The sequence below is a fragment of the Mus caroli genome, unplaced genomic scaffold, assembly GCF_978045245.1.
Source record: "Mus caroli unplaced genomic scaffold, Mus_caroli_1 scaffold_10, whole genome shotgun sequence".
Classification (NCBI taxonomy): Eukaryota; Metazoa; Chordata; class Mammalia; order Rodentia; family Muridae; genus Mus; species Mus caroli.
In genome coordinates, this window is record NW_028227265.1 from 98,141,444 (window position 1) to 98,158,277 (window position 16,834).

Consider the following 16,834-nt stretch of genomic DNA (forward strand, 5'->3'; position numbering starts at 1 on the left):
TGATATATGTATATTACATAATTATATAATATATATTTTATGCACATACATTTATATATATACATATATATAGGTACAACAAGTGATAAATATATATATATAGGATGATAAATGTACCCTATGGAAATTACCATGCTTCTGAATGCTATTCCACTGAGAAGTGCAGAGGGGCATTCTTATCTACCATATATATAATACAAACACATGAATGAATGCATCTACTTTATATCTAAGCCCTTAAAAGTTTTAATGTTCTAATATGTATTTTCAAGTCGTTACACCAAACCAACAGAAAGTTGGATACATTGACCTTTAGGGCTATTAATTTTGAAATCAGGAACACCTTAGAGGCAATGAATTTACAACTTTGCAAAGGCTTCTCACTGAGCTGAGAGCCATTCCAGGGAGGATTTATTAAACAACTGAAGGACTCAGGTGGGAAGAGCTACCTGCCAATTAACAACCTCCCCCAGGTCTCCTAGGAATTCCGAAGGCAACAGCTGCTGACTGTGTCTTCTGTAACTCAGTAGCTGGACCTCTGAGGGTCATGTCTCGGGCTGATGATAGTCTAGCAATGCTTCTTCAAATCTTGGAGCTCTCAGGAGCTGTTTCAAAACCTTACTTTGTGTATTGTGCCTTTAAATGATTGTGCATTTTTGCAAGCCCAATTCTGGTTTCTCTGCTTCTTGGGAGAGATGACTCTGTCTTAGCGAAAGGGCAGTTCATTATGGAAGGAGTAAAGAATATATGGTTAATTTCTTAGGAAATTAACTTGGTTCTCACATGACACCATATGTCAAGGAAGAGTGAATGAAATAGATATTATGGATGTCAGCCAAGAAAATCCAGGATAGTGCCTGTTCTTCTCTGGCCTTCCAAAGAACCTTCCAGAGTGGCATAATCAAATCTATTGTATTTCATTTTAGATGCTTTTCTCAGTTGGGAGTAAAGGAAAAAGCAAGAAAAGTAGTTTCAATTACTGGTTTTAGAAACCGTGCGTATGATAGTTAGAATGTGAGTGTCATTTGAAATATTTGTGAGCAAGTGCAATGCCACTTTGCTTTGTCATCAACACAGGTTCATCAGCACTAGGCTATTTTTACTTTATTCCTCATGGAGTTTTATAGATTTGGTATACAAAATCCAAAATGTAAGGATTCATGAATTTCAGTAGCTCATTCTTTACTCTTGGTTTAGTTCATGAGTTTTGAAGACAGTAATTTGTCCTGTTGTTTTTGAGAACATCATGAACTCTGTCATGTTGTGGAAGTTGTTCTCCTCATTCTGTTTCAATATGTCTTTATGGTAAATGATTATGAATTATGATTCTGACATTGAGATTGGATTTTGTGACTATATATACTATATAGCTGCATGAAATTAGAGTTAGTCTTATCACTGCTTAGAGTATGATCATGTTGATTAGTCTATGGCTTCTGGTTTACAGGATTAAACAGTGACAATCTACCACTTTATTAGTCCTGGTTAAAAAAAATGCATAGGGTCCTTTTATATGATTGTTAATTTGGGGATAGTAATGTTTGATAGTATTTATTTTCTTACATAAAGAACTATCCAATTAATATCAATTCCTGGTCTAGTGCTCAAGTTTGAATATTTAGTCATGATAAATTTTATGTTTGAGAAGTGAAAGTTAAAGGCATTTAAGATATTGACTCTTCTTTCATTAACCTGACAAAAAAAATCACATCGGCTACTGGATGGGACACAGGGCCCCCAAGGGAGGAGCTAGAGAAAGCACCCAAGGAGCCGAAGGGGTCTGCAACCCTATAGGTGGAACAACAACATGAACTAACCAGTGCCCCCAGAGCTGTGTCTCTAGCTGCATATGTAGCAGAAGATGGCCTAGTCGGCCAACACTGGGAAGAAAGGCCCCTTGGTCTTGCAAACTTTATATGCCCCAGTACAGGGGAAACACCAGGGCCAAGTAGTGGGAGTGGGTGGGTAGCGGAGCGGGGACGGGGGTGGGGGGGTGTATACGGGACTTTTGAAATGTAAATGAAGAAAATACCTAATAAAAAATTGAAGGAAAAATAAAAGTAAATGCACCTAAAAATGAAAAAAATGGGATCTAATGAAATTTAAAAAAATTAAAATCAAAAGATTTTGCATACCACAAAAAACAAACATGAGAGTGAAGAAGAAGGAAAAAAAGGAAGAAAGTTCACAGATTATTTTATAGGATAATTTTTTTTTTGTGATTTTGCTTGTTTGTTTTTCTGACAGTGTCTGTAGCCTGGGTTAGCTTTGAACTTCCTAGACAGTAGAAGATATTTATTTTTGATCCATATGCCTCTACCTCTGACACGTTGAGATTATAGGCCTATGGCACTACACATAGTTAATGCAATGGTTTTAGAGATTAAAAGAAAAAAAAAAAACAGACCCTGTTACATGCTAGACAGACACTAGACAAGTCCTGTCCTAGGGTCTTTACACTTAAGACATCAGAAGTGAGAAAGTGTAGAATCCCAATAGCAGTACGAGGTGGCCCCTGGGATGATAGGAGTAGGTCACCCTCATTCAATCTTCTCAAAGGATGTGGGATATTTAGGAGGAGTCTATGGAAGGGAAAACACTTGATCAGAATATATTTTATTTTTAAAAAATTTCCTTCTATAAAGGAAAAACTGAGAGTCTTAGAACGGGTATTAAAGCATTTTAGGATGAGAAAAAGTAGTAGCTAGTGAAATGGACTATCCACCTGCTTGCACTCCCTAGTGCACAGCGGCTCACTCTCCATCTGCAGTGCTGTGCACACACAGACAGCTAGTTACGGCAGAATCACTCGTCAGGAGGAATGACGTCAGACAGAGAGAGGGAGTCCGTAGGGATGACCTTGGCCTCCTGGACATGGACTTGTACTTGACACCTCAGAGAGTTTCTGCGATGGCATCATGGGACAGTTTTTACATTTCTTTTCCCTTTAAACTGCCTCAGATGGTTTGGAACTTGAAAGAGAAGAGACCTCGCTATTTCCTACGTCCCTCACTTTACCTGCTTTCACTTCTGCTGCTTTGTAACTGTAACGGACCAGTTTATGCTCCCACTTTGCCATATGCTTCTCCAGAGTTCTCTCTCTTCTCTCTTCTCTGTCTCTCTGTCTCTCTGTCTCTGTCTGTCTGTCTGTCTGTCTCTCTCTTATTGGATATTTTCTTTATTTACATTTCTTACATTACCCCCTTTCCTGGTTTTCCCCTCAAAAAACCCCCTTCCTGCTCCCCTGCTCACCAACCCACCCACTCCCACTTCCTGGCCTTGGCATTCCCCTACACTGGGGCATAGAGCCTTCACAGGACCAAGGGCCTCTTCTCCCATTGATATCCGACTAGGCCATCCTCTTCCACATATGCAGCTGGAGCCATGAGTCCCACCATGTGTACTCTTTGGTTGGTAGTTTAGTCCCTGGGAGCTCTGGGAGTACTGGTTAGTTCAAATTGTTGTTCCTTCTATGGGGCTGCAACCCCTTTCAGCTCCTTGGGTCCTTTTTCCAGCTCCTTCATTGGGTACCCTGTGCTTAGTCTCACAGAAGGCTGTGAGCATCCACTTCTGTATTTATTTGCCAGGCTCTGGCAGAGCCTCTCAGGAAACAGCTATATCAGGCTCCTGTCAGCAAGCACAACAAAATTATAGAAGAAAACTTCCCCAACCTACAGAAAGAGATATCCACGAACATACAAGAAGCCTACAGAACTCCAAATAGTTTGGACCAAAAAAGTAGTTCCTCTCATCAAATAATAATCAAAACACCAAGTGCACAAAACAAAGAAAGAATATTAAAGCAGTAAGGGAAAAAGGTCAAGTAACATATAAGGCAGACCTATCAGGATTACACCACATTTCTAGCCAGAGACTATGAAAGCCAGAAGATCCTGGACAGATGTTATATAGACACTAAGATAACACAAATGCCAACCTAGGCTACTATACCCAACAAAATTCTTAATTACCATAGATGGAGAAACCAAGGTATTCCATGACAAAACTAAATTTACACAATATCTTTCCACAAATCCAGCCCTTTAAAGGATAATAAAGGGAAAACTCCAAAACAAGGAGGAAAAAGCAAGAAAGTAATCTTTCTAAGGCTCTCTTTAAAATACCCTTCGTGATTGAACTCCTTTTCTGTGTCTGGGTCCTTGGCCTCCTAACAAAATTCAGGCTTGCAAGAATATGATTAGCAGGGATTGTGCAGACCCAGAGAATTGACCCCTGGTCAAATGTCTACTGCTCAGCCAGTAGAGATGAGGCCCCACCAACATATGACTATGGAGATCTATATAAATTAGCACCTAGATATAAATTAAATAATAAAAATTCAAGAAATTCCTAATTTTTTTCATTTACTCCAGTTCAATAGTGACAATATTGCCAAAATACTCAAGTGCGTAGAAAAATACATGCATAGTCACTCATTTATTAAGCTATATTTGAAGAATTTGTTTATCTTTTGCCCTTTTCTGATGCCTTTCCACTTCTTTGGGGAATTGAAAAAAGAATTTGCATGTGCAAACATAGGTAAACCCATGCAACCTGCTGGTGCTCAATGTTGATCTTCATAGAAACATTCTGTCAGGTTGTAATCATCCTGTGGTGAATTATAAAATGCATATTGTCACGAGAAAAGACCACATTTTCTCTCAGTTCATACACTCTGGACTCCTTCTTATCTAGTTATTTGGCTTAGCTAACAAGCTCTAGGGTAACTCTTAGATATTAGAATAAAGGTGCAAAGACAAGAACTACAAACGTAATTTGTCTGCACATTAATTAATGCCATCTTTTCAAAGGATAACATGGGAGAATATTACGACTACTCAATTTCATCTTATGTTTTATCCATTAAACAAGTGGGAAAAGTTACATGAGATTTAAGCTGTCATAGGAACAATCGAGCTTTTAGCCATTGCTCTTCCACGAGAGAAACAGAAAAAAAGAGATCCTTTTTTCTGAAAAATAAAGTTTGAATAGAAACATCAATTAGTGTTTTAAAAATTTGGCTCGTGTGGGTCATAGGCTTAGTTACCCCCTCCTCCTCCCAAACAGTGTTGTGGGAAATATGCTATTCATGAATAGCTCATGGAGTCTCACTGAAAGAATGTCAAATAGGTTTTATTTATTTTTATGTATTTATTTATTTTAAGATAGGATCTCACTGTGCAGCCATGGCTTTCCTAGAACTTGTTATCTAGAGCAGACTGGCCTGAAGTTCAAGGAGAATTCCTTGCCTCTGTCTCTGGTCTAATTGTTTGGGTTGAAGGCAGCACTACTAGGGCTGGAGTCAAATAGGGTTTACAATTTATTTGTCACTTTCCACATATGTTGTGTTATGGAAAGTACTCAAAAGCTAATAAACATTAACAATATGATTAGAATATGACAGATCAGGCATAGATTCCCTTCAGTATTTATTAATTTGAAACTTCTTAGCTGCTTATATATTATGGACAGTATAGATTCAGATACTCAAAGGTCTTCTTAGGTTTATGTTTTACCATTGTAAATAAATACACACACTTTAAAAATCATTTTAATCACAATTTTCTTATGCATAGTAGACACTTAAAGGTTCAGGGAAAATAGAAAATTAGGTAATATATGTTAAATGTGCACAGACTTGTGTATATGTGTGGGTGTGCACGCACGTGTATTTTAGTGAATATTGATGTTCTCATTATGCCCACAACAAAGTCTTGAACAAGTCATGTATTCATATTTATTAGAAAATCATTTTGTGGAGAACATTTATCAGCCATTGCAATTCGAGACTGGATTTAATTTATTAAAATAATCATCCAAATATGAAAAATACCACAATGTTGTTTATGTTCTCATGTCTACTGAGCATGAGTTGGTTAGCAGTGTTCAATTCCTGATGGTTCTGAAACCTCATTATTTACACCATTGAGTCGACATTTGAAGTATAATATGCCAACTTACTGTACTAAAATACACTGCTTAGCTGCTAATCAAGGAGATTGTAGCACTTATGATTTTTAAATCTGTAAGTGGGATGTAAAATTCCAATCACACCAAAACTAAACAAGTTTTGTTTGTTTGTTTTTAAATCTTTGACTCTACACAGGAGGAAAAAGATTTCTGTATAGTATTAATCAATAAGATTATCTTTTCTTAATAGGAAAGATCTTTTAAAAGTATCTACTGTTTTTTTTAATATAAGTTATTTTTTAAGCTCTCAGCTTGCATTTCCTCCATATTAATTCAGGAAGTATTTTTGTGTAAACCACAGTCATTAAAGATGTTTTAAAGATCTCCAGAATAAATATCTAATTTAGGAAGGGGATTATTTTCAGGATCCTCCGTGTATAACGGTTGTAAACATTTGCTACCATGAACGTTTGTCTAATGCAGCATTCAATCGCAGCAGGAAGCTATGGTTAACCTGTCCTCTGCTCTGAGGTCTTTCAGAATGGCTCTTAAAAAAACAAAACAAAACAAAACTTCTTTGAAGGTCATGGTACACAATCACTTGGTTTGCCAAAAATAAATATGAAGAAAATTTTGACGTTGGATTGGGCTTGGGGCTTTGCCCAACTCTTGTCAGGTATTATAAGTGTGAAGTGTCAATGTGGTGGTCAAGTCATTGATGCATTCTGAAGGACGCAGTGAGGAGGCATCTTTCAGAGGCATCCCTCAGTGTGGGCGCACAGTCTGAAAGCATTGTGCTCTATCCAGGCATGCCTATGGAAGAACAACTATTGTGAATCTTGGCTTTGGGAAAAAAAAGTTTCTCTAAGATTACATGTTTCCAAAGAAGAACAATTTTATTTTATGTTCTACAGCCCAAATCAATAAAGCTACTTGTTGCTGATTCAGAAACAGGTGTCAGCACTTGGTCCAACTGAGAACATCCTCTCTACTGCCCACCGCACGAGAAAGTTTCAGAAAAGTCCTACACCCTCATATACAGGTCCCTTTTACTTTGTGCCATGTCTAGTGGGTGTAAACACTGCTGTAGGAAACTTAGATGCCACAGAAACAGTCTTATTCTGTCAATAATTCTCCTTAGAATTCTTGACAAAGAACAATTGATCGTCTACACTTACTTTACACTAGGAGGTTAACATCTGTACCTGGCAAAGCCATGTTTCTTGCCATTGATACTTGAACCCAAGATACTTGACCATTGCTCTGGAATCTCACACAACTTGTTTCTTTCCTCCTAGTTTCTCAAACTCTTTCATCCCTAGAGAAATGTCAGAAGTTAAAGAAATCTGATCACTTCACTCTTCTTTCCTGCTAGGCTAGTCCCATCATGGTGATAATGAGCAAACCCCACTCTATGATGAGCGTTTGTATTGATTTAGATGCGAAATGGTAGCATTTGTGACCTTCTCATGATTTTGTGGCAGATGTAGTGACTTTCATTTGGTAACTGGCATCACATGAGACTCAGCTTATTTTTGTCTTGGTTAGGGTGAATGAAATATACAGCATTCGGTTACTTAGACACAGTCAAGGTTGAATGATTCCATCATTATTCCTTTGTATCATGCCAGTATCACAAAACTGTCTTTCAAAAACAATAAAAACATTTAAATCTAATGAACTAAAGCTAGCGCTGGGACTACATACTGAGCTATTCAGACAGTGTAACTCCTCACTCCTTTATTACATTCTTAAGGCATTAAGAAAGCAACTTTAGATTCTTGAATAAGTCTCCTAATTCTCAGGATGATGGCATTCTCTATGATGCACACTTATCCTTTGTTCCTTCAGGGAGCCTATCTGCTCACTTAGGCCCTGTCCCGAGTAGCCAACATCTTGATCAATTCTGGCAATTTGAAGAATTCTATGCTAAAACTTGATGCTGTTTGCCAGTTTGTACTAAAGAAAAAGAAAGAAAGGAAAAAAAAAAGAAAACACCACCAAATGTTGCATGCTTTCATTTTTGAACACAACAGTATTAGAAATTCCCCCTTGGTTTGGTATGACATTGCCTTTGACGCTCTTGATTCCCCATTTCTTTTTTTCCTTTCCAAGAAACCCACTATCTGTCTCTCTCAAGTGCTCCTTTCTTCCTCATTCTCCCCAGGGGGAGCAAACAGTTCCTCATAATTACTTAGCATGTTTCGTCTCATGCTCTTCCCCCACAAAAGGAGAACTATTTATTTGGACGTCTTCAAGGCACTGCTCGTCCTTGCTCGCACTCATTTGCAGTTGGATCATAGGCGATGGCCCCAGCTCCTAGCCTCCTGCACTACCCCATAATCGCCTGTCACCTTTTGTTTTTTTCAGAGCTCACCACTGGCATGCCAGCCTCTACTGAAAGACCCTATGTGTCCTCAGGTAAGGAAAAGATCCAGGCAAGTTTGACTAACCAGGCTTAACTGCTGGCTGTTCTTCACACTAACCAGCACTCCCCTTGCATCCAAATTCCAGCTACTCCTGTCTTCTCTGGTATTCTTCTGAGCTCCCTTCTGCATTTTTGAATTTTACTTAAGGCAGGATGGTTCTTTGCTGCAGGCCTGATTGGTGGCTCAAGATACAAATAGGAGAGAAAGAGATCATATCTATGTGCTACTTGGTGACATTAGACAGGTTAAAGGGAAATCTGGAGCACAAGATGAGATTTTTCTGTCTTTGGGGGTGCTTCTCTTGGTTGCTTGGGCAACTCCTCAGAATGAGATTATGTGCCTCAATGGTAGACCCAGCATCTTAGGTCTGACCTCTGAGATGCTATTCGCAAGTTCTGCTTGACTAAATTTGAAATAACAGCCACAAAAACTCATAGCTTGGCTTCTCAAAACTTATTATTGTAAGGTTCTGTTTCTTTTCATTTTGCCTGTAACATTTACTGGTTGTGGTTGGAGTCTGGGAAGACATGAGCTAATTATAACCCAGCTCTATAAATCTGTATACAACCATAGTTCACTAGTTTCTCTACTAGTTGTACAGTGACTTAGTCAGTTGTGGTTTTAGCTGGTTTTAAGACAGAAATTTGCATATGTGGCTTAATCTAGCATCCTTCCTGGAGTCTTTCTTTCTTTGTCTCCCTAGACCTAGGTTACAGCCATGTACCACCATGCCCAGCTATTTATTTTTTCTTTTATTTTTGACATTACAAACAATTATCTTATTTCTTTTTTCCCCCTCCCTCAATCCCTCTGATATAGCCCTCCTTGCTCTCCATCAAATGCATGGCCTGGTTTTTTTTTTTTTTCATTAATTATTGTTACATATATATAAAATGTATATGTATATATGATTTCTAAGTATAACCTGTTCAATCTATATAATGTTACTTGTATGTACATTTTGGGGGATGACCATTTGTATAAGATAGCCAGTTGGTGTGCTTTTCCCTGAAGAAGACTATCTCTTCCACTCTTGGCATTCATTGTTCCTTAGTTGCCTGTAGTTCCTTATGTGAGGTTGAGGTTTTGTGGGCTGTCCCCATCCACTTTGACATGTCTGTTTCTGTCCTTGTTCACCTCATGTCCAGGCAGTCATGTTGGTAAGAGTTCATGGGTGTAGTTCCTAACATTACTGGGATAGACAGGATCACTACATACACTCTAAGCCTCTGGCTTTTATAATCTCCACCCTCTCATTTGCAATTGTCCCTGAGTCTTAGATGTGTGAGTGTTTTATAGATGTGTCCATTGGGACTGAGCGTCTTAAGTCTGTATTTTGATAGGTTGTGATTTTCTGTAATGGTCTCTATCTATTACAATGAGAAATTCCCTTGATGAGGGGTAAGGAGTACAGTTACCTTTATTTTTATGGTTTTATGGTTAATAGAACCTTGGGAAATTAAAAAAAAATCTAGTCTTTATTTGGCAGTAACTTTGTGGACAGTTGAGATTGAAAACTGATTTTCTTTTAATGTTATAATTAAATAAAATTCTCCTTCCTTTCCTCCTCCAAACTCGGTTTACAGACAAGGAAAATTAAAGTGCTAGGTATGTTATGTTGTGTATCTCAGAAAGGAAAAGGGAGGGTCCCTGGAGCTGAGCACTCTCTCCACTGCTCTCCACCTTATTCTTGGTTTGGCATAGTTGTCGTTTCTCACCATGCCATACCTAAAGCTACAGTAGTCCAGAGAATCCTACACAGCATTCTTTTTCTTCTTCTACCTCCTCATCCTCCTCGTCCTCCTTGTTCTCTTCCTCCCCCTTTTCTTGCCTTCTGAGTACTTACTCTTTTCTTCAAAACCACTCTTCAAAATCTGAGAGAAAAGGGTGGTGTGGAGCAGGAAGAAAAGGAAGACAGGAAGGGGTGGGGGGATGTTTAAGGAGGGAGGAAATGAAATTAAGTAGATTCTGTTACCTATCATTCAGACACTCGTGCATTGTAAGGACTTCATTATCAAGTCCAGTAGACATTGTTAGGAAATTGGGCTTTGACCATACTATAGTGCTTCTGTGGGGAAGTTAGATTGTCCCCATCCTTTCCTGAAAGCTGATAGGAATATGATGTTCTACCTGTCAACTTTTAACTTTCTTCAATACTAACCTTTTTTTTTTTTTTCCCCTGATTTCCTAGGGTTGAAAATCCTTAGGTCTCATCTTTTTCTCTTTGTCTTCTTTATGTTCAATCATTTCTAAAATGCTGGGTTTTTTTTTTTTTTTTCCTTTTCCATCCTTGCTACTTAAGCAAATCTAGTACGTCCCTAGCTTGTTTTGCTTGTTCAGCATGTTCTATTGGCTCCTTGTGTGGCTCCTGTACAGGACTTTGTTTGGCACTGCATGGGTCAGGATGTTTATGCTGATCCAAATTCCCCTAAAATATTTTCACTCTTGTTAACTGAGTGTGTGAACGATGCCCATTCTGCTGCAGTGGTATTTCTCTACACCGTTAAGCCTGTACCTAAGAGAGAGAATAATCTCTTCCCTCTTCCACCTGTAGTGTGAGCTTGCTACGAGGGATATTTCTCCAAAGCTCATTTCACAGTTGGTCTGTGGGAGGTCTTTACAGAGGGTTTCTCTCCTTTTCTACCTTTTTCAGAAGTCTCTGCACTTAAAGAGCAGAAATGTCTCTTTGCTGTCCTTGCCTAGTGCGTGCATCTGTTTGTTTTAGGGATGCTTCTATTTGGCTCTTTGCACTGCTTTTTAGCACAGCTTTTCTGGGCAACTCCAGAGCCTGGCAACATTCTAATTTTTAAGTAGCATAACTCAATAAAGCTTCACTCCATTTTTATGTTTTATAGAGTCTCCCATTAGAATATCAGTTTCAACAGAAGGCGCAAATACTTCTTCATGTAAGTACACATACTTATACTTACTAGTCTTTAACCTAACGTAAAAGCTTCTGCCAGTGAGCATGTTCACATGTACCCTTCGACTTTATGGAGGTGTGGTGTGCTGAATTTGGAACAGGATGAGATTTTGGTTTGGAGCAGAAATGACCTTCTACTGTGCTTCAGACTAACAAGATATAGACACCAGCTCCCTGCCAAATAGACTTCAGAGGATCCCATGATGCCACATGCTTGTTAGTTTCTGGATAATATGGTGCCCTTGAATGTTAAAAAAAATAATAATAATTGCATAGCATCTGAGGCCTAGTTTGGAATAGGTTTCTGTGGAGTGTTTGTTTGTTTGTTTGGTTTCATTTTGTTTTGTTTTTTTTTTTTGTTTTGTTTTTTGTTTTTTGTCTTGACATCTTCGGCAACCGTAAAAGGTTCCATACCTTGTCTTGACACTTTCAAAGACTGCCAAAGGTCCCACAACCCAGTTGCTTGGGACTTCTATTCCAAAGTTCCTCAATTTCACATTATAGTCTGCTGTGGCAGAGTGAAGAAACTATATATAGATGTCCTTAATTCAAATTTGATAGCTAGTAAGTAATTATGAAGAGGTTTGCAGGCACGTCCCTAGGCAAGATCCCAGATGAGTTTGGCCTGTTTACCATGAAATGTGCTTTGTGCTTGCAGGCTTCTTCCTCTGCTAGATGGATTGGTGCTGTATGTGATGTCAAGGGAGCTTAAAAAATTGCCAGTGATTAGTAAAACCAGCTCCTGATACTTATTAGCTGAAAATCATTGAATTAAATTTTGATATAAAACATGAGGGCATATTAGATCTTGACAATAAAACTGAGAGCTATTTTTTCTTGTTAATTTTTTTTCTTAATTTAAAGCATTTCTTTGATGAGCTCTTCAGTAAATGCATGCCTGTGTTCTTCTCCAATTTACGGGATGTGTTAAAGAAACAGTATCTTACTTACTTAGCAGCTATGGCAGAAACCAAGAGGCAGTTGGCACGTTTTGTAACTTACCTCATTCTGTCAGTCTGTTCACATGTATGTGTTTGGTAGTAAAGCTTTTCCCTCCAGGTTAGTGGAACAAAACTTGTAACTATATGATATAAAAACATGTTATTTTCTAGGAGTTTAGCTCTACAGTACTTGGCACAGGTATCATCCCCAGCACCCAAATTAAGCAAAATGAATCAAAAATCTATGGATGCCTGAGTTACTGATCTACCCACATACACAGTATTTAACCAACTGGATAGCAGCAATCTACGAATATCAAACAGGAAATGAAATTCTAGGAGGGCTAGCAGGCTTTCTCAGGCCCCTTGTTACAGATTCAAATGACACTTCCTACTGGCTTGCTCACAATATTCGTTATTTGGTTCTACTTATGGAATCATTAGGGCAAATGTATGGATTTTATAAAATGACTCTAAGGAGTCATATTGAGTTTTGCTTTAAAAAATATGCTGTACCAAAGAAAATCTAGATTTTCTTCTTTCACATATTTTCTGAAAATGATTTCTTCCTATATGATCCCTTTGAATGACGCCATTGAGCCTTTCTTGCTGTCATGGATAGGGTGGTGGACAATGTTCTTAAACACGTGTGAACACTTCTGGAATGGAGGGATTAGTTTAATTTTGGCTTTCCAGGACTTTGGGGAACTGAAATGAGCCTCCCGGTTTACATTTCTGTGGATTATAGTGCTGTGGGAAAAGGAATAAGTTTGGAATCTGAGTCCATTTCTTTACCTCTCAGCAGAGTTATATCCTGCTGTTTGGTGATAGTGTAGGAGTAAGAAAGGCTGCATGTCCATGTGTCTGTCATTCTCCTGGGTCACGCTGTCCTTGGCAGGTCATTATTGTTGAGCTGATTAGCTAGTGCCTGTTCTCATCTCATGAAAGTATGCTCTATAATTTGAAAATATAAACCAAGCCCAGCTTTCTAGGTCTACTTAGAACAGCACAGGGAGTGAGGGAGGGGCATGGGACTCAGTTTAAGGCAGCACTAGCAAAGTGGTTTTAAAATTTCAATATGCTTTTTTTTTTTTTTAAATAAAATACTATGGAAAAGTTCACATGGTGATCTAAAATTTCCCAGGTAAGTTAGGCTGGCCAGGGAACCCAGAGGTCCACCTACTTCTCCTTCACTTTTTTTTTTTTTTTATTAAGTGTACCGTCATACCCAGATAGAACGCAGGCCAGCATATTTGCATTGCCCCACTTTGTTGACTCATAACCCTTCCTGGGTTGCTGAGTCTGTTGATCCCCCGATACTGTCTGTTCCCTACACTTTCTGTGACTATCCCAGATCCAAAGCAGCCCTCACTTTTCTAACTCAGAACGGATAAGAAATAGGAAGAAGCAATTTAAAGCTGTCTCCATCATCATGGGAAGTCATGGCACTGGCATTAGCATGCACTTTCTTCTACCCTGAGGTGCTCCCTGCCTGGCTTCTCACCTGCCACCTCTCTGTGCACTCAACACACCACACACTCTGGTCTCACACTACCTTGGCATACGTGTTGTGGGTTTCTTGCTTTGTTTTGTTTTCTAGGAAGAAGTATCAAACCTAGGGTCTTGCTCATACTACACACCCTCTGCTCCGAGTCCTCTAGAAAAATACATTTTTGAAGCTATATCAATTAAGAAATTAATCTTGACTGAAGACTTTAAGGGTCTTTTTTTTTTTTTTTTACATGTGCATTGCCTGTTTCCCCTGTTTTAAATTTTTCATGGAATTTCAAAAATGTGGGTGAAATAATAAAGATACCATCCCTTCCTCTTGTAAGGCAATTTCTTAAAGCTATTTTTTTTTTCTTTTAGAAGCTGGGAACATGCATTGTAGGTTTCCTATATTTAGATTTCTTACACATTCTAACTTTTTCTTAGAGCAATCATTCTAATGGGAAGCCTAATCCTACATTCATTTATTTTATGCAAATGAGGTTTATGTGACTAAAAGAGCTGCAGGTGGATGGCCCAATAAGTGTCGAGTTACTTATGGTGACAGATTTTCAAAGGGCAGCTTGAACCTTGCGCTATAGTCAGTAGAACTATCTTGCTCCCTCTTTCACAGACTCAGCAAAAATGTAAATGGACTGTTTAGAGCATCCATAATGACTCTTCTGGGACATGCCAGCTGTCACTGACCCCATTTTGCCGACAATTCTCTTAAATGCTATAAAAAGCATAATTCTGACAACAATGCCTGTCTTGATTTAAGCCTTATCCATTCCAATCTGACGCATAAGTGAGAGGGAAGAAATAACGAGAAGGCTCACAAATGGTCAGAAAAAATACATAATGTGCTCCTGGTAAATAGCACTAACTAGCAGTATATGTTTCATGTAATAGTAACAGCAGGGTTCTTACTTGTCATTAGCCTACTGTGTGCTATGCCTTTCTGTGGCAGCTCAGGGCTCGACCTCTAGAACCTGCTCCACTTTACAATTGTCACTCAAAGCTAGTCTTGCAGCAGGGTTCAAACTCGGACAACATAGTACCCTGTTTAAGGATTTCATCTTTAAAGGAGTGCGATTCTGCAGATGACAGCAAAGCAGCCTTTAATGCAGAGTGAGGATGTGGTACTGAAGGTAATTTGAGTTGCCTTAGACTGGTTTGGTTTGCACAGTTGCAAAGATGGCCAGCAAAGCATGGCAGGTGAACAAAACAGAAAGGGATAACCAGTCTGTGGCTACAGTAAGAGCTTAGCAGGTTACCTAACTTCCTGAGCCCAGCTCCTTTGCTGTGTCTGTTACATGTTTCAAACACATATCGGGCAGGGTAATGAGAGAAAACAGATGTAAATGGTTCTGAACAGCTGTGCTCATGGGTGGTCAGTCACTTGTACACATGGGAGAGGGTGAGAAGGGAAAGAATTGATGCATTCTTTGGGTTTGAAAAATTTTATCCTTCTAGTTGGGGAAGCAAATGAGTTCATGATTTTCAGCCACAACGGGGAGGCTGAAGGTCCTTTGCCAGGAAATCCCTGCCATTTCGATATATTATGTATTCTCAGCAACGGCTGCATTTTAAAAGAATACGTCCAGGAAGTCCTCTTTGAAGTCTCTGAAAGAAATGAACAATTCAGTCTTAGATTTGGCACCTACATGAGCTAGCTAAAAGGGCAAAAATGTCTTTTGTCTGTATCTTAATGAGAGACAGCTTTAGCACTGGGGAATAGCACAGTGACTGACTATACTGGACCACGTCTGGCTGGCCCATTGGGTCTTTAGAGTTATATTTCTTATCTTCTACCTTCAGCTGTAACCGACAGAGCCACTTTAAGGGTAGAGAAAACTGTCCTGATCTCTCAAATGACTCTCAGCTGGAAAAAAAGTGGCATTTTATTTTCAGATCTCTGGTGGTAGTAAACTGAGCTCTTGTGTAGGAGGGCTCATTCTGACTAAGTGTATATTGTGTTCAGGTTTCTTCTAACAGGGCGTTTGCAATGGCATGGTAGCTGTGCCTACTGTGAACAATGAAAAATCGCTGTGGTGCACATAGCAATAAAATAATTCAAAAGGAAAATTGGCCAACTGGCATTGTTTCATTCTTTCTGATTGCTTAGAGGTTTAGGGCAGTGCAGCGACTTGTGATGGAGCTGGGACATGTGTGTCCCATCACTCAAATATACAGACAAATCACTGATATCATGTTCAGTTCATTCTTTTTGTAATTAAACTATAAATGATTTCTTTTCTACCAATGATTCTTGAGTTTCGTGTCACTCCACTGCGGTCACTTAGTGCCTCTTGTTGTTGTTCACTGCTAGAAGAACCCTGCCCATTTTTTTTTTTTTTATCAAGATTAACTTTTCGTATTTGATTGAAAAATTAACCTTGTAGAAAATTATTCTTTTGAACCTAAAAGATGTGTGTGCACATCCACACATGTGTGACCCATATGTATAATGGATTTCTGTATAACACATTTTTTTTTTTTACAAGACATGGTTTTATAATTTGAGTCAATGATGAAGATAGCTCTGTGGATTTGATTTTATTCTCTGAAGTCAGTGACTCTCACCCTCCCTAATGCTGTGGTCCCTTACTATAGCCAGGTTATATTGACATAATGATCTGCAAACATAAAATTAATTTTGTTGCTATTTCATAACTGTAACTTTATTACTGTTAAGAATTGTAATATAAAAATCTGATATGCCGGATATTTGAAAGGGTCATTAGTCCGCAAAGGAGTTGGTGACCCACAAGTTGAGAACCGCTGCTCTAAACAAGCATGGGGATTGCCACTCAAACTATTATGATGAGCCTAAATTCAAAGACTAAGAGCAGAAATTGAAAATGAGTCTTCTGATTTCAGATCATGGACTCATAATAAAAAGATTTATGATATCTATGACGCTATGAGATTTTTATGATATCTATGACACTATTTTGATTTGCTTAAAGAAATAACATCAAAATAGAATTATTATAAGGACTCAAGGAAATAATGATATTTGTCCAAGTGAGCCCAAAGCTAAGACTTATGAAAAAGTGTATTCTTCACAATCAATCCTAGTAATGAAGTGGGTAGCAGAACATTCAGTTTAGTGGTAGAGTCAGGTAGCACCATTCATT

General features: G+C 38.6%; 1 protein-coding gene across 8 annotated transcripts in view; it reads left to right on the forward strand.

The window, feature by feature from the left end:
* Nrg1 (neuregulin 1) overlaps positions 1-16,834 on the forward strand; it is a 203,380-nt gene that overhangs the window by 54,740 nt on the left and 131,806 nt on the right. For 6 of the 8 annotated variants that reach the window (XM_021171058.3, XM_021171056.3, XM_021171057.3 and 3 more), the window contains exons 4-5: positions 8,281-8,331; positions 11,195-11,245. The exons of the other annotated variants lie outside the window; for them this stretch is intronic. In XM_021171058.3, the coding sequence (XP_021026717.1) occupies positions 8,281-8,331; positions 11,195-11,245 (102 nt within the window). The remainder of the gene's footprint in view (positions 1-8,280; positions 8,332-11,194; positions 11,246-16,834) is intronic. 8 annotated transcript variants of the gene reach the window in all.